Here is a 21,320-nt window from a genome sequence, read left to right on the forward strand (position 1 = left end):
CTTTTAGGCACTTTGTTTTTACAAAAACAATTATCAAAATCTTCACCACACTTGCATGCAGATATGTCAAACAAAGTTTTCTCACTGACTTCTCTAAACGCGAGCGTTTTTTCTTGCGACTTTCTCATGTTCTTTTTTATTGATTTATATTTTTGATTCAGATTTGCTATCAAGCTTAAAATTTTTTGATCTGAAATGATTGGAATTGATGCTTTTTGCCAGATCTGTTTTAATTCGGTTAAAATAAGTCGCGAAATGTTATTTACGCTAGGATCTTTTCCATTGGCACTTTCTTTTAGCAAATTCCTATTCCACAAATAACACTTCATTACGTCAGAGTTTGTAGGAAGGACATTTCCTAGCAAATCAGTAGGTAAACCAAAAACTTCACAAAATAATTCTTTACGTGTTTCAGGCATTTTATATTTGAAAAAAAAGTATAAAATCAGTTTGGTCGTCAATGGTAACTGCGAAAAGGAATCTAGCAAAAATTAGAGATGTGCATACAAATGAAATTGAATTGTTTCAGATTTATATATTAGTTTTCATTGTTGCTAAGCATAATCAAGAATTTTAGGAGATGTTGTGTACTGTGTAGTATTTTTGAGCAGAATCGACCATTTTTATACGTTAATAGTCGAGACTTTACTTGTGTTAATAGTGAAAATCTAAAGGAGCCTAGAGGAACCTCAAGACGTATACAAAAGTGGTTTAAATTTTAGTGATTTATTAATTGACCTAAAAGACATCTTTTGACAACACAGGCATTTGAAATTTCGAAAAAAAAATTTTTCACTCCACCCTAATGTGTACCCATTTATTACGCACCTCTTCAATTGAAATATTATAATAATTCTGCGTTTGTTTTAGAACCAGGTGTAAGTGCATAGTGTAGCAATTTAAAACTTTTTAGCAGTTACATGTTATTTCCTGAATGTTTATCACGGGATGAACATGAAAAAAGTTACGCGATAGGAAATAATTGCTATGTTTATAACCTATATTTTATTTGCGCGGAGTATTTTTTTAAAAGTTAGGATAGAGATTTAAATGATTTTTTTTGTTCACCTGTTAGTTTACGGTTTTTCGAGTTTATTAATTTAATTTTCACATTTCTTTAGTAACTCATCTTTTTCCCATATATATTTCTTATTTTTACTCTTTATTCTTATCAATAAATTGCTTTCAGTCGAATGTTTCGGTTTTATGTATAATATATTTTCAGTTAATTTATTCATCAATTAATTAATTAGTTTATTTATTTATTTTTCATGATTTTTTGTGTGAAATTTCTTATAATAATTTGTATGATATTCATCTGCAGCACCAGCAAGCCACGAAACTGATAAATGAAGAAAAAGAGATGGTATCTTGAAAATTTTCATTATAATGTTGATGTTCTGTACACTATGTTTCATCCTACAATTGCAAATAACATGAATGTGAACATTAAATTATTCATTCTCGTTTTAACTACTTCCTTCTTTGTGGATTTTTTTCTAATTAGCCAGCACGAAATAATTTGTTTATATAGTTAGCGCCGACATAATAGCGTAAAACAGCGCTAAAATTTCTCGATGAAATGGCGCCGACAAAATAGCGAACGACAAAATGGCGCAAAAATAAAATCAAAAATCATCATTTATTAAATGTCAATTTAAAAATTGAAATTGTACAATTTAAAGGCGCTGATAAGAAATCATTCATTAGAATGATTGTTGTAAATTATTATCTTTTAAACTTTAGGAACAAAATTGTAAAAATGGCAAGCCAAAAACCATTAACTTAATCTATTTATTATACCTGATATGTTGTAATGGATTTTGAAAAGGCTAGTCAAAATGCAATAATCACCGTGTTTCCACCCAGCAAACTGTTTCGTTGTTTATTACACCTTGGACAGTATATATATATATATATATATATATATATATATATATATATATATATATATATATATATATATATATATGCTCAAAAAATACTTTTCGCGTTGAAACATTTATTGGGTACAGTTGATTGACTAAACTTTCGGACCGACCAACACACACACACACACACACACACACACACACACATATATATATATATATATGCATATATATATATATATATACAAAAGTGAAGTGAAGTTAAAGTGAAGGATAGGAGGAGTAGTACAGAGCTGATGTCGATGATGGGACTGAATGAGGACATTGTGACATTGATAAGGAGATCGAGATTGCGGTGGTATGGACATGTCTTGAGAAGGGATGAAAGGGTCGGGATTAGGCGAGCGTTGGAGTTCAAGGTTGAAGGAGTGGTAGGAAGGGGTCGTCCGCGATTGGGATGGAGAGAGCAGGTGGAGAAGGACAGGGTGAAAGCGGGGTTGCGTGATACTGAGGCGAGTGACAGATGTGGATGGCGTCGAGGGGTATTTCGGTTTCATCATAGGTAGCCAAACGGCAACCCCCGATCTCGGGGAAAATGTCTAAACGTGTGTTGTTGTATATATATATACATATATATATGCATATATATATATACATATATATATATATATATATATATATATATATATATATATATATATATATATATATATATATATACAAATAATTTATTTTTGGTGCGTTGACATAGTCATTATGTTATGTTGTTGTAAACTGTCTCTTTTACTAAATGTTTATGTTTCAGTGAATTATCCTTTGAGAACATTAAAGAGTGTATATAATAGTAATAATAATAATAATAATAATAATAATAATATTATTATTATTATTATTATTTTACATCAGTCTAAAGATCGACAATCTCTGAAGAAAGGTTACAGTTTTAACCTCTATGTCAATGTCAAGAACTTCGTCTGTCGTATCGGGGAGAATGCCCAAATACTTCTCACGTTGTTTGACGCCAAGGAAAATACATTTATTAGGTACAATTGATTGACACTAACTTTTTCCAATTTTTTCATTATCTTTTTTTTATTGCCTCTTTATTTCAACTTCGAATGACTGTGCAACTCAGATGATGAAAAATCACATACACTTAAAAATCACATAGACGTCATAAAAATTTTAAGAAACTTTTCAAAGGTAATTTATGTAAGACGATATTGAGATGATAAAGGTACCGCTAAGTCCTGTTATATTTATTTGCATGCACTACTGTATATCGTAATTGAATGTAATTATTGACTGTCACACTGGCAACATTAACATCAAATCATTAACTAATTTTTTAGTTCAAATATCATGAAGAAATAAGTACCTAATGGATTTACTTGATAATTTATTTTTAGAATACATGTTTGAGTGTTTATTTACATACAATAACTTTTATAAAAAAAATTGTTGCAAACAAGTGAACACTACATAATGAAGTGGGGCGAGCAGGGAATGTTGAAAGACCTGGATAGTTTCAGTAACATGAGAGTCATCTACACTGTAACTTTAATTTCATTATTTTTATTTTTATTATTATCATCATCATTTAATTTTATTATTAATTTAATAACTGTAATTTCAATCTACTCTTATATCATTTCATATGATTTAATTTTTTTTCAATATTTAAAAAATATTTTATTTTGTCTTTTATATTTTTTATATTTCTTCTTTTAATTCATTTACCCTTTTTAATTTGTCTCACTTTGAAATGGATTAAATTATTTATAGAATTTATTGGCCTTTTAACATAGTTGAATCCGTGGGTTAACTCAATGTTAGTACATCTTATTTCAACACATTCAGGATCTGAACGAGAAGGACATTTCAAATGATAAAATCTTTCTTGTCTGTCAGATCATACGACTCGGTTACTTAGACTTTTCATTTCATTTGCATCATATTCTCAATAAATAACCATTTTTTCAATTTGAAATGAAGACTCAACGATGACGATGATGATAATAACGTGTTCTATGTTTACAAACTTTGTTATCGAAGCACTACTACTACTAAAAATATTTTAAACGTTGTTTGCATATTTGTATTCGCATTCTCTATCATAGATTATTAACTGGTATTAGCGTTGTTTGTGTTTGTCTGTTGTAATTGCGTTTTCATGTCATTTCTGCATCTGTCAGATTCTGATTTTATAAATAATAATATAACAATAATAATAACGATAATTATAATAATTATAAAACAAACTTTTGTGGACAGGTCGCATGGACTTGAAGGAGCCTGATTCGAAGAAGTTGACCCACGGTATGAAGCGTCCATTCGGTGTGGCCTCCATTGACGTGTCTGACATCCTTAAGGGCAAAATGGATTCCGACGACGAGAAACAGTACTTCATTCCTTTCTTGCAGTATGTCTCTTGCCTAATTTTTCCCATGCACTCTCATCGTTGCAATCCGATTTTTCAACAAAATAAAATATAACATAATAACGCATTAAGGTTTTACCATGTCTTTGACAACATTTATTTTTTGTTCTACCATGTTTTCCCTAGATTGTTTATACAAAAGCAATAATGAAGTTGATATATGCGGAATATTTTTAATTACTTAAACGTTAACAATTTTCATCCAATGAGGTTAGGTCTTTTTGTTACTCATAATTAAGAGGCTATTTCAAAAATATAAGAGTAGCGTCATTTAAGAGTTTGTTTGTTTAAGAAAAGCCTCGTGATATTCTTTCTTTGCAAAAGCGCAAAATTAGCATCAATACTTTTTTTACATTTAGAATAGTTTAATATGTAAAAAAAGATGTCACATTTATCCAATTAAAGTATGTAAAATGAAGTCAAGAAAAAGAAGAGCCACTTGTAATGAGTGCAGTAGTGGTGAGTGATATTCAGCATGTTAATATGTTAATCTTTTAAGATGCGGTGAACATGATTTCATGGAAGTGGTCATTAAGAAATCTATATTAGCTAAAGACATCAATCACAAAGGTCAAGGTTTGTGGGTGACCATGAGGAATCTCGTCGGAGATATGGCGCAGGTCTGTTTAAAACTCTACATCAAGTGAAATTTTATAAATTTGATTAAATTTATACTCAGTTTAACATTGTATTTAATTACATTCATATATAATATATTACATATATAAGCCTTTGTATAAGTATATGTTGTTATTTTTAATTTTTATTATGTAATTTATGACATCCTGTTTGCCTACCGGCTGACACTTGTGTGTTTTAACTCGTGTTATTGGCGTTGGTTTAATTGCTAAAAGTATTAACGTAATTACCGTTATCACTCTTTATTTATTCAACATGATAACATGATTACTGAGTTGTACATGGAAGCAAATTGTCTCTCACAGCTGCAGAAAGAATATCCTCATCTGCTTACGAACACAACATCTATTGCCAGGAAGATGGGATTCCCAGACGTCATCATGCCTGGTTCGTTTTTTTATTTGTTGTTTGCTCATTTTGTGCTTTATTGACTTTTTATCAACTCTTTATAAACACTGTTTCGTTTAGAAGATTTTTTGGTATTTCAATTACCTTTTAACTTAGGCTTTCTTTACCTTAAATGATATTAAAATATCATGTGACTTCTGACATTTTCCATAGGAGATGTCCGGAATGACTTGTACGTTACTATAAAGCAAGGGGAATTTAAAAAAGGTGGAAACAAAATGGCTGACAAAAACATTCAAGTTACTCTGACCATTTGCAATGAAAATGGGGAAGTTATTAATGTTAGTTTTATATGGTTTTGTAATTTTTTTTTTCAAAGTCTGACAGTTTGATAAGTTTCTGAAAGACACTCACGTGTAAATAAAGATGCATATATTTATTTTAAAATAATTATATTGTTGATACTGTACCAGTATTTTATTACGTTTCGTTCTTGTAACATTTTTGAAATTATATTTAACATGAGTAGTGAGTAGTGATGACGATTTTTTGTTTCCAAGACAGCATTCAAACGAATGCGAAGATAAAATAACGGCTTGTTAGATTTACGATGTTTTACATTTCTTAATTTTATTTTTCATTATGCTTATAACTTTTTTTTCAAACTCCTCCATAACCTGCAATATTAAAGGGAATGATAAGTGAGGGATCGAGTGGTTCCATGGTGAACCAGTTTGAGACGATCATCTACTACCACGAAGACCGACCAAAGTGGTATGAAACTGTCAAGGTTCATATCATTTTGTTTGCTTAACTTTTTTGCTGTGTTCCACAAAAATTTTCTTTGGATAATCAGTTAACATTGCTCTCGTTCTATAAATGTTACCATTTCTTATCCTAATTAAATTTGTCTCAAAGCATTGTACAATTTGAATTTAATTTGAAGGTGTCCATACCTGTAAATGATTCGAATGGAGTTCACTTGAAGTTCACAATGAAGCACCGATCAACCGCTGATGGTCAGTTACGTTACATCTTTACTCTTTCATTCTTTTCTCATATTTTATTGGCTTGCCAGGTTGACAGCCACACGTTTTAGTCTTTTATAATATGTTGAACATTTTGTAATGGTTATGTAATTGAATGTGAATACTAATTTATTGCAGTAATGCTTAATAGAAGCTAAAGTATTTTTTAGAGTTTGTAGGTCAGTTGAACTACTTTATATTTCTTTGTAGTTTCAGTTGAATTACTTGAGCAGCTGGATTTAAAATGATCTATTTTAGGTGTGAACGATTGGTTTTTATGGATGAAATATGCTAGATCGAGATGGTTTAAACATATGAAATGAAAAACAGGAGGTGACTGAATGAAAATTTGTGGATAAATAGCGGTACATAGTGGCCTATGTTTGGCAAAATCATTTTTTTGGGCATTCCGTTTTGACATTATGCACATGTAATCTTTGGTGTGTGTGCTTTTGCATGTTTTTTATATACTTGAAATATTTGGATGCAATAATTTAATGTTTCAAAAGCAAAAGACAAAGCTGAAAAGCCCTTTGCAATGTCGTACATTCAACTGATGAATGATGATGGCACGATTCTGAACAACACAGATCATGATCTACTTGTTTATAAGGTTCATAGTAATTTCACTTATTATATCATTCACATTATAGTACTGTTAACTGTTAAATCAATAAGAGTGGTATATCTTTTGTTTGATGTTGTATCTCTTTTTAGACACTACTTCGTTATATTTTTGCTTGATCTAATGTCTATAATGTCTATTATATTGGCTTTCAAAATTTAGATGGATAGTAAGAAATCTGAAGACCAAACCAGCGCTTATTTCAGGCTGCCAGCAACTCAAAAAGACTTGCAAAAGTTAATAAACTCATCTGGAAGTGCACTTAAATCTAACAGTTTGAGTGCTGGCAGTTACTCGCTGAGTGCCAGTGATGTCTTCCAAATATCTACCCTCATCTGCTCAACTAAACTAACTCACAATGGTTAGAATTGAAATGAAGACTTTTTTCACATTTTCCTTCTCTGCTGAATTGATTAAGTTAATTATTTTGTCGACGTTGAACTTGAATGAGGAAGACTTTATTATGAAATTTATTATAAAATTTAATTTGATGAAATGTTTCAGTTGAACTGATGGGCTTGCTGAAATGGCGAGACAATCCACAGGACCTTGAAACACTCCTGAACAATTTTATGTCAGTTGACGGCGGTGAGGTGGTTAAAGTAAGTTCTCATAATGAATTAACCTTGAAATTAAATTATTTATTGATGAAGCGTCTGGATTAAGATTATCTACTGAATCAATATTTCGATTTAGTCAGTGTTTTAATGGATTTCCCAGTATAATTGGTTATGATGTATTTATGAACATTCATTGCTGGTTGGTGGCTAGTGTATATCTACCTTTAATAGAATTATTGATCAAGTTATGAAAGTTTTTTATCAGTAAAAACTTATTTTAAAATATTTATTTTAATATTATTTAGAAATTTCAAAGTTTTAGAATTAAAATATATCCTTAATAATATATTCTATTTATTATATATTACTATTTCTTATTCATTTAAAAACATTTATATTTTTGCCCTTAAGTTCCTTCAAGATACATTGGATGCCCTCTTTAACATTCTCATCGAAAACTCAGATTCTGATCTGTACGATAAACTCGTTTTTGACGCCCTCGTTAGTACACTCCAAATTATAATTTGTAAACTTTTCAAGTCGTGCATTCTTTCCATGACTGCATTTGTGTCCATATCCATTCATTCTAGGTTTTCTTGCTAAGCATTGTGTCGGATCACAAATATAATCAGTTCAAACCCGTGCTTGACGTTTATATAAAGGATTCCTTCAGTGCCACACTTGCCTACACGTTTGTATAATTAATTTTGTAGGTAATTTATTTATTTTAAACTCATCGTATTGATAAGAAAAGTATTTGCTGTACTTTTCATCGTATTTCTTAAATCGAAGATCATATGATTAATAATTTTGCTCAAAAAGTTTATGGCAAAGAAAACAACGTCCTACCTTGGGGAACCGGGTCTCTGGACGCAAAACGAAGATTGATTGATTGATATGATTAATAATAATAATAATATTAATAATAATATTATTATTATTTAATATTAACAGAAAGTTGATGCTGGTATTGAAGATGTATATTTCTGACGTATTTTGCCTTCCCAAAACACAATCAGTCATAAAGGCATTTAAAACGTTGGATTACATATTCAAGTTCATCGTTCATTCCAGACTGTTGTTTGCTGCGTTAGTAGTTAGTTTTTAGCTCATTTGTCATTTATGTACTGTACATTGTACACTTTGCAGGAATTTTTTGGCAATTTTTTCAATGTGAACTAAAAGTCAACATTTAAATAAATCATCCAATAATATTGGATCATTTTATTTAAAACTACCTTTTGATTTATTCAGTAAATATGTCCTTTTTTATATTACTTAATAATCAAAGCAGGTTTATTATTATTTATGAAGGCTTATGCTATCAGATTAAACTTGCTAAATCTTACTGCTTCATCTTGAACGAGCTCTGTTCTGAACTTCTTTGATTTTTTAAAATCATTTTCATGTTAATGCTGCAAGTTGTTTGGTTTCATTTCATTGGAAGGATGGATTTTAATCTTGTTGGCTCTGGTTTTTAGACCTAACCTATGTATAATGTACTACTAGTCTTATTAACAATAACTTCTTTATAAGGTTTTTAAAGCTGGATAAATTAAATTGATAGCAGCTATAACAATTGAACTACATAGATTGATATTATAAATAAATTTGTATCTTTATAATTATTTTCACTTGCCTAATTACTTTTGAAATTTATTTTAAATTATCATTGACAGGTTGCACGAAAATAAAGGAAAACAGCAATTTGAATTATTGTTGGGACAGTTATTTGGCTCAGTCAACAAAATGATAAAGGAGGGACGAGAGATGACGAACGGAGTCTGTGCCATGTTCCTCAACATCCTACCCTCTATAATTCCTCACATACTGCAGGTTTACAACCAATTAGAATTCAGGTGAAATTTATTCATTTTTAAGTTCATCTTGTTTTATATGTATATTTTTTTTATATATAAACTGTTTTATTTTACATGGCACATCATCATGACAATGACGCAGTACATACTAATATAAGAACGATTGTACCTTCAAGTTTAATTTTTGATAATTTTCATGCTGTCTTGAACTATACAATTATATGGTAAAATATTTATTCGTGTTTCTAGATGATGAATTTAAAAATCAATTAGTAAAAATAATCATTTAAAGTTTAGTGTTTGTTACATTATTTTAAAATAATTTATTTTTAATTAATTTTTAAATAAAATATTAGCTGCAAAAGCAGAGCATGTTTAATTGAACAGTTTTGCGCTTTTTGCTAGAACCAATAACAGTAAACTCACATGGTATAATGCAATTTATCGAAAGATTTTGTGGCTGCATTAAGAGTTTTATTCATTTAAAACTTTTCTTTTAAAAAAATTATTCCCCTCTTCTCAGCACTGATCGCTCGTTTATCAAAATTGCTCTTTTCACAGTTTTCATCATTACATTCTACTAATAAATAATGTCCTTTTATTTGACTGTTTATTTAGCGAAGTGTTAATAGAATGCATAAATAGTGTTCCTCCATCGAAACTTGTGCTTAGAAAGATGCATTGTATCAACGAACTAGTCCACAGCCAGCTCTTTAAATTTCCAGGTTGTTCATAAATATCAGAATTGATTTATTTATGCACATTGTTTTTCATGCGAGCATCTAACAAATGCCCATGTGCGTGCATTGGCAGATTGTAGACAGCTTCTTCTGCCAGTTTTCCTCGACCACGTCCATCAGCTGCTAACAAACCACGTGGACACCATGCCAGATCGACAGTATTGGGACCCAACCACGAATGATTATATTGAATTGGAAATTTGCTTCAAGATCTTGTCCGATATGCTCGACTACCTATTCACATGCGATGCCGTTAGCGATATTCACATATTCAACATTTTACAATTGATATTGACAATGATTAAAAATTTCTCACAAACGATGGTTTATACATTTTCAACAGGCTCAGCATTGTATAATAAATAATCAGCGGAGTAGCATATTTAAATGTGATGGTTTTTGGTTCAATTTAATTTTAATGTTCAATATCTTACATGCTTTTTTTACGTTTCTCTGACACTTTACAAAATCCAGTAACTTCTTTTTCATTTACACCTCAATTATTTGTCCGCATCTCTGCTTTTCAACACGCCTTTAAAAACCACAATTTTGTATTTTAGCATTTCTGCTATCATTTCATTTATTTTATCTCATAAACTCTTTATCACTGCATCCATGCTATTGAACTGTAGCTCACATAACTCTTCATTCCTTGAAGATATTTCAAGTTAGCACATCGGTTTTTCGGTTACTTAACACCTAACACTTTTGCTGCCCGCATATCACTTTCAGTCAAAATATTTCCTGTCTGCTTAGTGACACATGTGGCTTCCTAATATCCTGATACTTGCGAGTGTCAGATTTGTACAGAATAATTGAGAGTACAGCAAAGTGTTAGATACAAAATATTATCAGCGAGATAATTGACAAATAAATTGAAAATATCTTTAAATGTCCACTCCTTTGGATAATTAAATACAAAATAGCCGTGGGTTTTATAAATTTGTCGAATTAACTAACTATAAATGTAAGACTGTTGGAATTTACTGTTGCTGATGTGTATATACACTATTTTCAGGCCGTGGTTTATGAGAACATAAAAGTTATTAGCATCAAAATGCTACGGCTCGTTACCAAAACTGTCATTTTCATAGACAAAGGATCTCCACTCGCTGTTAGTTTTGAAAAAATTTGAACAATATATTGTTTTTAATTGCCGTTATTTGATTAAAACTGTATGAGACTAAATTATTTCATCAAATGGCTTATGATGATCACATCACTTGCAACAAATTCATGTCCAGGGCACCTGTGTGGCAGTTATGACGGCCATCTTGCGTCAGATGACGGAGCAGCACTACAGCAGCTACATCAGCAACTTTGAGACCCCATTCGATTTGCTGGACTTTCTAATGGAGATATTGATGATCATCGAAGAACTGGTTATGAGAAATGTCTACCCGTTCGATTGGTCCGAGATGATTGGTCTGCAAAATTGGTGAATAATAATAATTCATTCATCAACAGCAGCCATTTTGTGATTTTTCATTATAAATTAAATAATTTGTTTTAATTCTGCTTTTTTTCTAAATTATTTTAATATATTGCTTACATTGACGACGTGTTACAAATTAACAGGGTGTTCATGACTGCTCTGAGATATTTCTCCAACACAATTAGAAATCAATTCTCTACGCCGTTTTATTTTGAAGTAATTTTATCTTTAACAAAGCTTTTCCCAAAATCAACCTTTTCATTAATTATTTTTAAATGTTTTGCTGATTACATTTTCGTTTAAAAGCGGCTTTATTATTATTATTTATTTACTTAATTATTATATTATAATTTGATAGCTGTGGAAAAGATTCTTTCTAAGTTCAATCGCTTTCATCATACAAAAGCCATTGCAGTTGGAAGATTTTTCACCTTCTAAAAGAAATAAAATCGTTTCCCAGTGAGTTAAATTTCAAAATATAATTATAATTGTTAGTGTGTAACACTCTTAATTGCAACGTGATTGCTTCACTTGCTTCACTAACTACATTTTTGTTGGTGTTTGTTGTAAAAGATAAGAAACTCAATTATGTTTATTACTGATGTAAGTTTATCTCTATTTTGTTTGTTTATCTGTGTGTTAATTATTTCATAACATTAGCATATGAAGTAGCAGGAAGCTTGCAATTAGGAGTCAATATCGTGTTATGATCATTAGTTTGAACTAAGTATCATGTTATAGTAAGTAATCAGTTAAGCTCATCTTTGAAATTACTTCCTAATCGCCATAATTATATATTTACTATTTCAGCTGTAATTAAAAATTGCTCTCATCACAGATACAAAGATATGAGGAGAGAGGCTAGCCTTGAAGTTAGATCAATGTGGCACAGTTTAGGTTTCATTCATTTACTAATATTTCAGACTAATGATTTTCACTTTGTTTTGAAGCATCTAACCACACACTGTTTGTGTAATTTTAAATACTGATGTGCCAAACGTTCAGTAACACTTAAATGCATTCTACTCATTTAAGAAAGCTTCAGTTTCTGCTTTGTTAATATGAATTTTATTGGTTTGAATTACCAAATAGTTTTTTGGTTCAAGAATATTTTTTCTAATTCAACAAATTTAATTTAACTTGCACAGGACAAAACAAAATTGATTTCATACCTGAAATGATAGGACCATTTCTTCAAATGACATTAACTCGCGACAAAGGTTTCGTCTTAAACTATGTACACTTGTTTATTTTAATGTGTGCTAAAATTGAGAATCAATAAAAAAAATTATAGATATGTTTTTGAATGTAATTTTAACTAATAATTCAAACAAAAGTATGACAAAAACTTATTGTAACCATAATCTGCATGACCGCATGTCGTTTCGTTAGTATTGACAGATATTATAAACATCCAAATTCGTTGTTAATTCTACCGTTTATAAGTCTTATGCTTTCTACGTCTATAAAAATCAGAGTAAAACTTTCAAATGTTCGCTACTAAACTTTATCATTAATTCAATGAGATGATCCGATTCAAATCTTCTAAGGTTGAGAGCTTGTTGTTTGCAGTCAACTGAGTTGTTTTCATGTACTAACTTAATTTCATGAAAAGAACTCAAATAACCTTGATATTTAAGAATCTTTTCAACATCGACCTGAACAAATTTTTTCTCGTCTTTAATTATCTTCATTAAAGTTTAGACATTCATTCTCACATGAGTTATTATAGTTTCTCCCACCCTTGCCATTCATATTTATTTATGGCTGCTTCAGATGCACATCAAAAAGCCTTGAATGCCCATTTTCGACTATATATTATACCTTGGAACTGGTTTAACTTTTCATTTTACTTTTTTATTATATTACGGGATAATCACGAATAAATTTTAAAAATAGTTACCATACAAATTATATGCTGATGTTACTATTACAAAACAGAGCTAAGGAAGTGGACCATACCTTTGTTTTTTGACATGATGAAAGTTGAGTTGAATCACACCATCAAAGAACATGGCAGTACCTACAAAAAAAATTTTTACAAGGTCTTGTTTGTTATGCCCTTTCATGTTATTCAGACAACAATTAGCAACTAGTCATAAAATGATATTGATTATAATAGTAATAATATGCATTGTATTTTTTGAGGCATTATTTAGATTAAAATTCAATTGTAATGCATGCAGTTGTATATGCTTACTTCATTCGCTTACCATTCTTTACCATCCGTTGGTTTACGTACCATCTTCTTCACGTTCTTCAATCTTTGCTTTTTACTGAAATGGTAGTAGATAATTCTTATTTAATTCATATAAATGTTTAAAAAGTTTTTCTTTATTTACCCATTGATATTTTCTGAATTGTAGATTCAAAAAATTTTGTTATTGTTTTATTTTTTTGTATAAAAATCATAATCTATTGCCAAAACACTTAGTCACTATTGCAAAAGAGATTTGATTAACAACAATAGCACGTTGAATGTATGAACATTATCATTGAAACAGTTTGAACAGGAGCTCGTAGCTCAGATTGATGAGTTGGTTACCTCAAATCATGGCGATGAATCTTATCAGGAACTTTTTTATGAGATGTTTGTTTAAATTTATTCAAATGTTATGTAACGTTTGTTATACGCCACGTGTGTTTAGGTGTTACGATGATGAAAGAGTGGCATTGTATGTACTGCTCTGTACTGTATTGTATGTCGTATTGTCGTATTGCGTTATATTGCATTCTGTTGTTTTATCTATTTAAAATTTATGTTACATTTTGAGTTATGTTGTTATGATAACGGAGTGAATGAGCACCACAATATTGTCCAATTCAGCATCAAGGAACATTGTGAGAATTACAAAGCAATAAAAGATCAAGGCCTTCTCTTCAACGAGACCATCAAACAACTTTTCCAACTCCTCCTGCAGTACAGGACCGTCTTGAAGGAGGACAATTATGATAACAAGATGATCTGCACTGTCAGTCTGCTGGTTAGTACCATCCGCGTTCGTTTGTTTGTTTGTGTGTTTGTCTGTCTGTCGGTTGGTCGTTCTGTCCATTGGATGTTCGCACTCCAATGTGGAAGTAAAATATTGTGGATATTAGTTTATCAAATGAATATTTCATAATTCAGTATTTTATAAAATATGTGAGTTGGAGTTTCTGAATAATCGTAATGTCTACATGTTGTGCAGTGTTTATTGGTTGTCTTCAAAATATTTGGTTAATATTTTACAATTTCTTTAAAATCAATATTTGGATTATTTTATTTAACAACCAAAAATATCAAAGGCTTGTAGTTTGAGTTTTGTAATTGTCCACTAAATTTATGTTGATCAAACTCAAATGTTAACGGTTATGTTCATAAAAAAAATGTCAGCTCAACCCTGTTATATGTTATATAAAAGTTGGCTTATGAGGTGCAAGAAGCTTATTACATAAAAAAGAAAACGTTCATTCATTAACCAGTGATTAATTGATTTTTGAACTGTTGATTGCAGAATTTTTATAATGAAAGCAACAGAAATGAGTTGTACATACGGTTAGTTGTTATAAACATCATTCTTATTTTTGCATTGTTCTAAACCGAATTCACGATCAAAATTTTGAATAAATGTAATATCCCTGTTTAATATTTGTAAAATTTGGAGTTAAAGATTTTTTTCCAATAATCATTTCTGAAAATTTCTGTTTGAAACGTCAGGTACTTGAACAAGTTATGTGCCTTACATTTGGAATGCAACAATCGTACAGAGGCTGGTTATACACTACTTCTTTACGCAAAACTCCTCAAGGTTTTCAATATTTTTTTATATTTTTCTCACAATTCTTTCTCAATTTTCAAAGATATCAACAGCACGCACACTGCTTGTATGAATACGCGTTAATCCGCGCATCACACGGCACATATTACCGCCTACTGCTTATTAGTAATGTTTTACCCAATTTTGTTTCTTTCATTGCCTGTTTTATTAAGAAATTTTTCACTAGTAAAAGCAAATCATTAAGATTCATTAAGGAATGTTGACTGACAGAGTTAATGAAATGAGTGTCATTTGATTTTCCAGTGGTCTGATGACCCCTTGCCTCCAGTATTGATGAGTCCTCACTTTCCAGATCTCAAGACACATCGCAAACTGAAGGAGAGATTGTATTGCCAGATAACCACTTATTTTGATGAAGGCAAAGTAAGCCACTGTTTCCTGTCTCCAAAATTTTGTTTTAACATTTTTTACATCTATCTGTTTGTTATGAAAACAATTTTTTTGCCAACATTTTTTTCAAAAGGTAATTCACTTTTATTTTATACTGTCAGATGTGGGAGAAAGCCATCGAACTATGCAAGGAGTTGGCTTCACAGTATGAAATTGAAACTTTTGATTACCCTCAGTTGGCAAACATGCTGGTAAGTCCTTTGTGTTTCTTGGTAAATTATTGCTTGTTATTTCTTTACGAATGCCTGTCTGTAAATCAATTTTTTTAAATCTCAATGGAAATATCTAATTTTTATAAATTTTAAAATTCCCACAGCGCAAGCAGGCTGGTCTATATGACAAGATCATGACAACAATCAGGCCAGAACCCGAGTACTTCAGAGTTGCTTATTATGGGATGGGATTCCATCCTTTTCTTCAAGTAATGAATTTATTATTGACACATCTTACTACGCTGAGTTATTCGAACGTTTTTGTTATCCATCAGCACTTTTTGGTTGAGGTGTGGTGAGATTGTAGGCATTAAACACAAGACTTTGTTTTGTCTCTGTATCACTTCTCTTGCAGAGATAAAATTTAGGCAATGTTTTTTGAAATCATGTACAATATATGCGATATTTTTCTCATGAAGCACTTAGAAGAGAGTGTTTGCCCATCATTGTTTTACACTAATGACGGCGAATGTTCCCAATGAAAAGTTTTTAGTATTAGAGCATACCTTTTTTAACATGTTGAATTCAACTTTATTTTCAACAAAACTGGCTTGCTACATACATTCATCACATCACATGCATGGCAGTAAATTTGAAAATTAGAGTCGCAGCTAAGTTGAGTTAAATTGAGGCCTTCTAATTCTCAATTTTTCTATTTGTCTGGTTTTGTAACAATGATTAAGTCTCCCGTCAAATCACATTTTCTTTCACTTGAATAGTTTTTTTTATAGAGGATTTTTTTTTCATCAGAATCGGACATTCATCTACAGAGGTAAGGATTATGAGAGACTCTCAGACTTTATCACCAGACTGCTCAATCAATTCCCAAACGCTCAAGTAGTTATTTATTATTCATTATTTTATTATTCACGATATTTAATCATTACAATGATATGTTTTTAAGTTTGTTATTCATCATTTTAACTTTTTACTTTTTTTTCATTATATTTCTCAGTGATTTCGATGAATTTTATGAAAGAACTTACAATTCACTGAAATTTTATTTCCAGCTAATGAAAACGTTGAATGCTCCAAATGATTCGATTAGGCAACAACAGAACAAGTGTTGGTTTTTGTAATTTATCTTCATTTGCCAAAAAACAAATAAATTGACTATTGTAATGTTCACCGCCAAATTAATTACTTCAATTAAAAATATAAAAGGAAATTTTGTAATAGTTGAAATGTGATGATATTCAACAAGTGACGTAAGGAGTTCACGAATGTTATTCGTTGTTGACCGCGATCTCTTCTCCCAGAAATCTTTCCGGCAGTTGTTAGATTTTCCATTCCTCTCTTCTGCATGACGTGACCGAAAAACTTCAACTGCCCCCGTCGGAATATTTGTAGTAATTTCTTCTTTTCATAACCGGGCTGTTTTAATACATCTTTGTTGGAGGTATGAGAGGTCCAACTAATTTTCATAATTTTTCTCAAAAACTACATCTCAGCAGCATTAATCCTTTTTTACATTTCTTTAGAAATCTTTTTCATTTTTTTTCATGTTCTTTTGCCATAACTATTTTTCGTTTGATATACATATCACATTTTCAACCTGAGGTAATCAGACTTCCGGGATAACTGAATCTGTTGACTTGTTTCACCTGTTTACCATTAATGATTATGCAACAGATCAGGGTGTTTTTGCTTTTACTGATAACCATGCACTCTGTATTTTGGTAATGTTAATTTGCAAGCCTTTCTTTTCACTTTTAAAATCCAGTTTGGAAACAATTGTTTGCAGTTTTTCCATTGATTCCGCTATAGGAGCTGTATCACCATCATATGTTACATTGTTTTTATTCACGCCTCCATTGGTTATTCCAGTTAAATCTTTGATCTTTCTCATGAGATTGTGCTATAGAGATTGTACTGGTCTGGAGAGAATACACTTTTCTTTTTTTGACCAAAATAGTCATCTTGTTGCCAACTTTGGTCCCAAAAGAGGTTTTTGATAACCATCGTATCTTTTCCGTCAATGTCCTAATTTTTCAATATTTCCATAAGCTTCACATATTTATGACATAATCAAAACTAATTGGATAACGTGGAGAAAATAAAAATTGACATTTGATATCTTAATCTGCTACATTACACGTTTATAAAATTAAAATGATGAAACAATGTTTTGTATGGCTTGATAAATGAAATGATATCTGTTACCTTTAATTAAGTCATCCAAGTGAATAAAGTTACACCGATTATGGAGCTGAATAACAACCTGGCCAGCAAGAGATTGAGTGATCAAATTTTAAGGTTTCCTTTTTTGTTTATTATTCTTTTTATTCTACTGATTTTTATACTTTATTGTTTTTAATATTTTAGGTATTTTAAAGTAAATGAAGTTCAAAAGTTCACTTATTCTCGTAAAAAAGAGGAATCAGTCAGTAATATGTCTGTTAGTGTTGTTGGGATTTTTCGCGGTTATTTTCTTTTTTTAAGATTAATGTTTAAGATCAAAGATTGATAATAAATTTTCAAAGAGTAATAATTAAACTGAAGAAAAGTCGCACACATATAACTCGTTCATGCCTATGTAACCTTGTATTAATATAAATATATTTCTATTTTATTTTTATTAATATAAATATATTTTTATAAATGGTCTTAATAATTCAACTGATGCAATTCGAACAATTTAATGTAGATGATGTGGCTGGAGAGAACGGTCCTGGTGACGTCATATCCGTTTCCTGGCATCCTTCATTGGTTTCCTGTTACTTCCACCCAGACTGTATGCCACTTCTTATTTTAATTTTCGAATGTATTAAGTATATTTGACTGTAAATTATTGTAACAGTTTGATGTTAGTCCATTGGAACTGGCAATTGAAACTTTGGAAGAGACAAATCAAAAATTGAAATCATTGGTTGAACAATTGCTTAATGACCCTACCTCTAAAGTTTGTTATATTTTCTTTCAGTTATTCAATTTTTAACATTGTTTATTTTATATTTTTTGGTTTTTCTTGTTTGGCTCATTAATGCTTCGGTCACATGAACATGTTGATTTTAATAAATTTTCTTGTGGCGTGGATGTCAGCGCTTTTGTTCAATTATAAGTATAGGATGATATCTAAACATTTCAAATAGGATTCATTGATTGAAGTTGTCGCTAAGGAACATTTTTATCGTTATTATTCCCCTGTGTATGTATTCTGAAGTTACAAAAAATTGTTCCCAAGAAATGTTTTCTATTTTACAGATTGACCAGCTAGGCATGGTCCTCAATGGAGTAGTTGATGCTGCCGTCAACGGAGGGATCGCCAATTACAAAGTATTTTTTTTTTATTTTCTCGATGTTCTCATCGTAAAGGTTTTGAATGTCTTTGAATGAATTTCTTCATAAGAGTCATCACTGAATATAAAGTCTAGATTAATTTTTTTTAAATCAGCGATAGCAATTATTATTATCATTCGGCCAAAAATTACCTGAATATAGTTAATCACGACTAATGTTGTATTAGGTGTTCTACACTGAAGGATATCTGAAAGATAGAACACCAGAAGAAAGGAAAATGGTGGACTGTTTGAAAAGATGCACAACTTTGCAGGTGACAATAAATTTTCTTTTGACATTTTATTTTTTTTTATGTACTTACTTTAATGTATTATACTTTAATGTCACTAAATTTTATAATTTTGACTTTAGGTAATAATTTTAAGAGAAGCATTGAACTTGCACAGTGAACGAGCTCCTGAAAACCTCAAACCATTTCAATCTCACTTGGAGCAAAGGTATGCGGAGATGAAAAACACACTTGAAAAAGAATATGGTATTAAGGTATGATTGATTTGATTCTTTCCAGATTATTATTATTATCATTATTATAAATTTGACCAGCCAAGTTCACGTTGGAGGTCCTTAATTGTTTCACTTTTGAGCAACCAACATAAAAAAAATATATCGTCTTATTTTTTCTTTTTATGTGTGTCTTTATATCTAATATGAACTTGAAATGTCAAATATATATTTACTTTGGTTGAAATCGTTAAATAAAGTTTGAAACTTATGAATTATATTTTGAAAATTTTTTTCCATATTTTTTTATAAATATGCGTTTAAATTATAAATTTCATATCTACTTTACATAAGCGAAAGTTGATATGACATTGATGAATCATATTCTGATCGACAGCTGAATGAAGGTGACTACGTTACAGTGAAACATTTATCATATTTGCCTACTTCACAAATTGAGTCGGTCAAACGTGCCCAGAGCATGGCCCCATCTAAAATGAAAGAAGTAGAAAGGTTAAATTTTATTCAAGCTATCTCACCTCTTACAGTTACAATCTTGTAGTGTTTTTTCCCACCTAATGTTGATAGTTTTTCTAACTTCACGAGCAAAACACTTGAAATTCGAAGGCTCTCCAATTCAGTAGGTATGTTACATCAATGACACTTGCCTCCGGTTCGCTCCTCCATAGGCTTGTGCAATCGAGTAGCGTTATCTCGTCACACAAAACGTTCCTCAAATCAGTTTTGGTATACCCAACGAATTGTTTTTGACGCTCAACGTAGTGCACTTATCCATCTAATTCCACTCGTGTCCTTCCCTTTTTTTCTAATTTTAAAGTAATTCTACTAATTTTTTAGCACCTTCATCTTTTTCCAGTCCCCTCTGGTTTTTCACCGTCGCAGCCCATATCACTTGTATAGAGTAAACTGTCTCTGATGTATGTACATATGTATATGTATTACATTATTCAGCTTCATGAGCAAACTATTTATGCGAATGAAAGTAGTTCTCCTAAATTTTCTCCAAGTTTTTTCATTCCTACCATTGTGTTGATTTGTAGCTGCATTTGTGTTTGGAGATTGAAAATTTTATAAATTGAAACAGAATTTCGCTAAAATATTTATTTGTAGAATTTTACAAAATTTGATTGATACACGACAATACTGATGAAGCACGAACGAATGAATAACAGACAACAAATAGTCCAAGTGCCAGTAGTGACGCGCGCCACAGCACCTGGTGTCACAACGAGGTCACACATACCATTCAACAATCTCCTCAGATCCAAGTACTTATCATTTATTTTCCCATTTAATTACATTCGTTACAAATCATTTCCACTTTCATTTTGTTACATTTATTGCACACCATTTGCTTTTGGTTTTGTTACAATTTCAAACTTAGATCTCGTGTGTTCAATAAGGGCTGATAAATCAATATAAATTTTTGAACTTAGTTCATTAATTTTTTTTAAACTTAAATTTTGATGACAGGAAAATTTTAAATATCGATAGTGACGACAATGGTAACGATATAATTTTTTTTGTATATAGAAATGATTCTGGCTTTTCTAGTTACATTTATTCGTCAACCGATGGTTCTTCTACAAAGTCAGCAAGTTCAGTACATTCCAGCAAGCAATCATTATTAAG

The 21,320-nt window shown here is 30.7% G+C and overlaps 1 protein-coding gene across 1 annotated transcript; it reads left to right on the forward strand.

The window, feature by feature from the left end:
• Positions 1-2,627: 2,627 nt before the first annotated feature.
• On the forward strand, positions 2,628-19,715 carry HELRODRAFT_109536 (hypothetical protein; the record flags this gene model as incomplete). Its single annotated transcript, XM_009014054.1, has 41 exons — positions 2,628-2,914; positions 3,344-3,425; positions 3,732-3,795; positions 4,146-4,293; positions 4,811-4,931; positions 5,256-5,337; positions 5,512-5,639; positions 5,990-6,088; positions 6,245-6,317; positions 6,836-6,939; positions 7,114-7,312; positions 7,456-7,553; positions 7,923-8,012; positions 8,102-8,202; positions 8,466-8,600; positions 9,191-9,370; positions 9,950-10,056; positions 10,145-10,323; positions 11,090-11,185; positions 11,316-11,509; positions 11,650-11,722; positions 11,865-11,965; positions 12,345-12,403; positions 12,655-12,726; positions 13,448-13,551; positions 14,011-14,096; positions 14,334-14,490; positions 15,001-15,041; positions 15,204-15,294; positions 15,568-15,687; positions 15,816-15,905; positions 16,031-16,135; positions 16,677-16,763; positions 16,937-16,991; positions 18,101-18,182; positions 18,252-18,324; positions 18,574-18,660; positions 18,727-18,828; positions 19,131-19,202; positions 19,393-19,479; positions 19,578-19,715. The coding sequence occupies 41 exons, from the start codon at positions 2,628-2,630 to the stop codon at positions 19,713-19,715; spliced, it is 4,449 nt and encodes a 1,482-aa protein (XP_009012302.1).
• Between the last annotated feature and the right edge of the window lie 1,605 nt (positions 19,716-21,320).

The sequence above is a fragment of the Helobdella robusta genome (genome assembly GCF_000326865.2).
Source record: "Helobdella robusta unplaced genomic scaffold HELROscaffold_13, whole genome shotgun sequence".
Taxonomy (NCBI): domain Eukaryota; kingdom Metazoa; phylum Annelida; class Clitellata; order Rhynchobdellida; family Glossiphoniidae; genus Helobdella; species Helobdella robusta.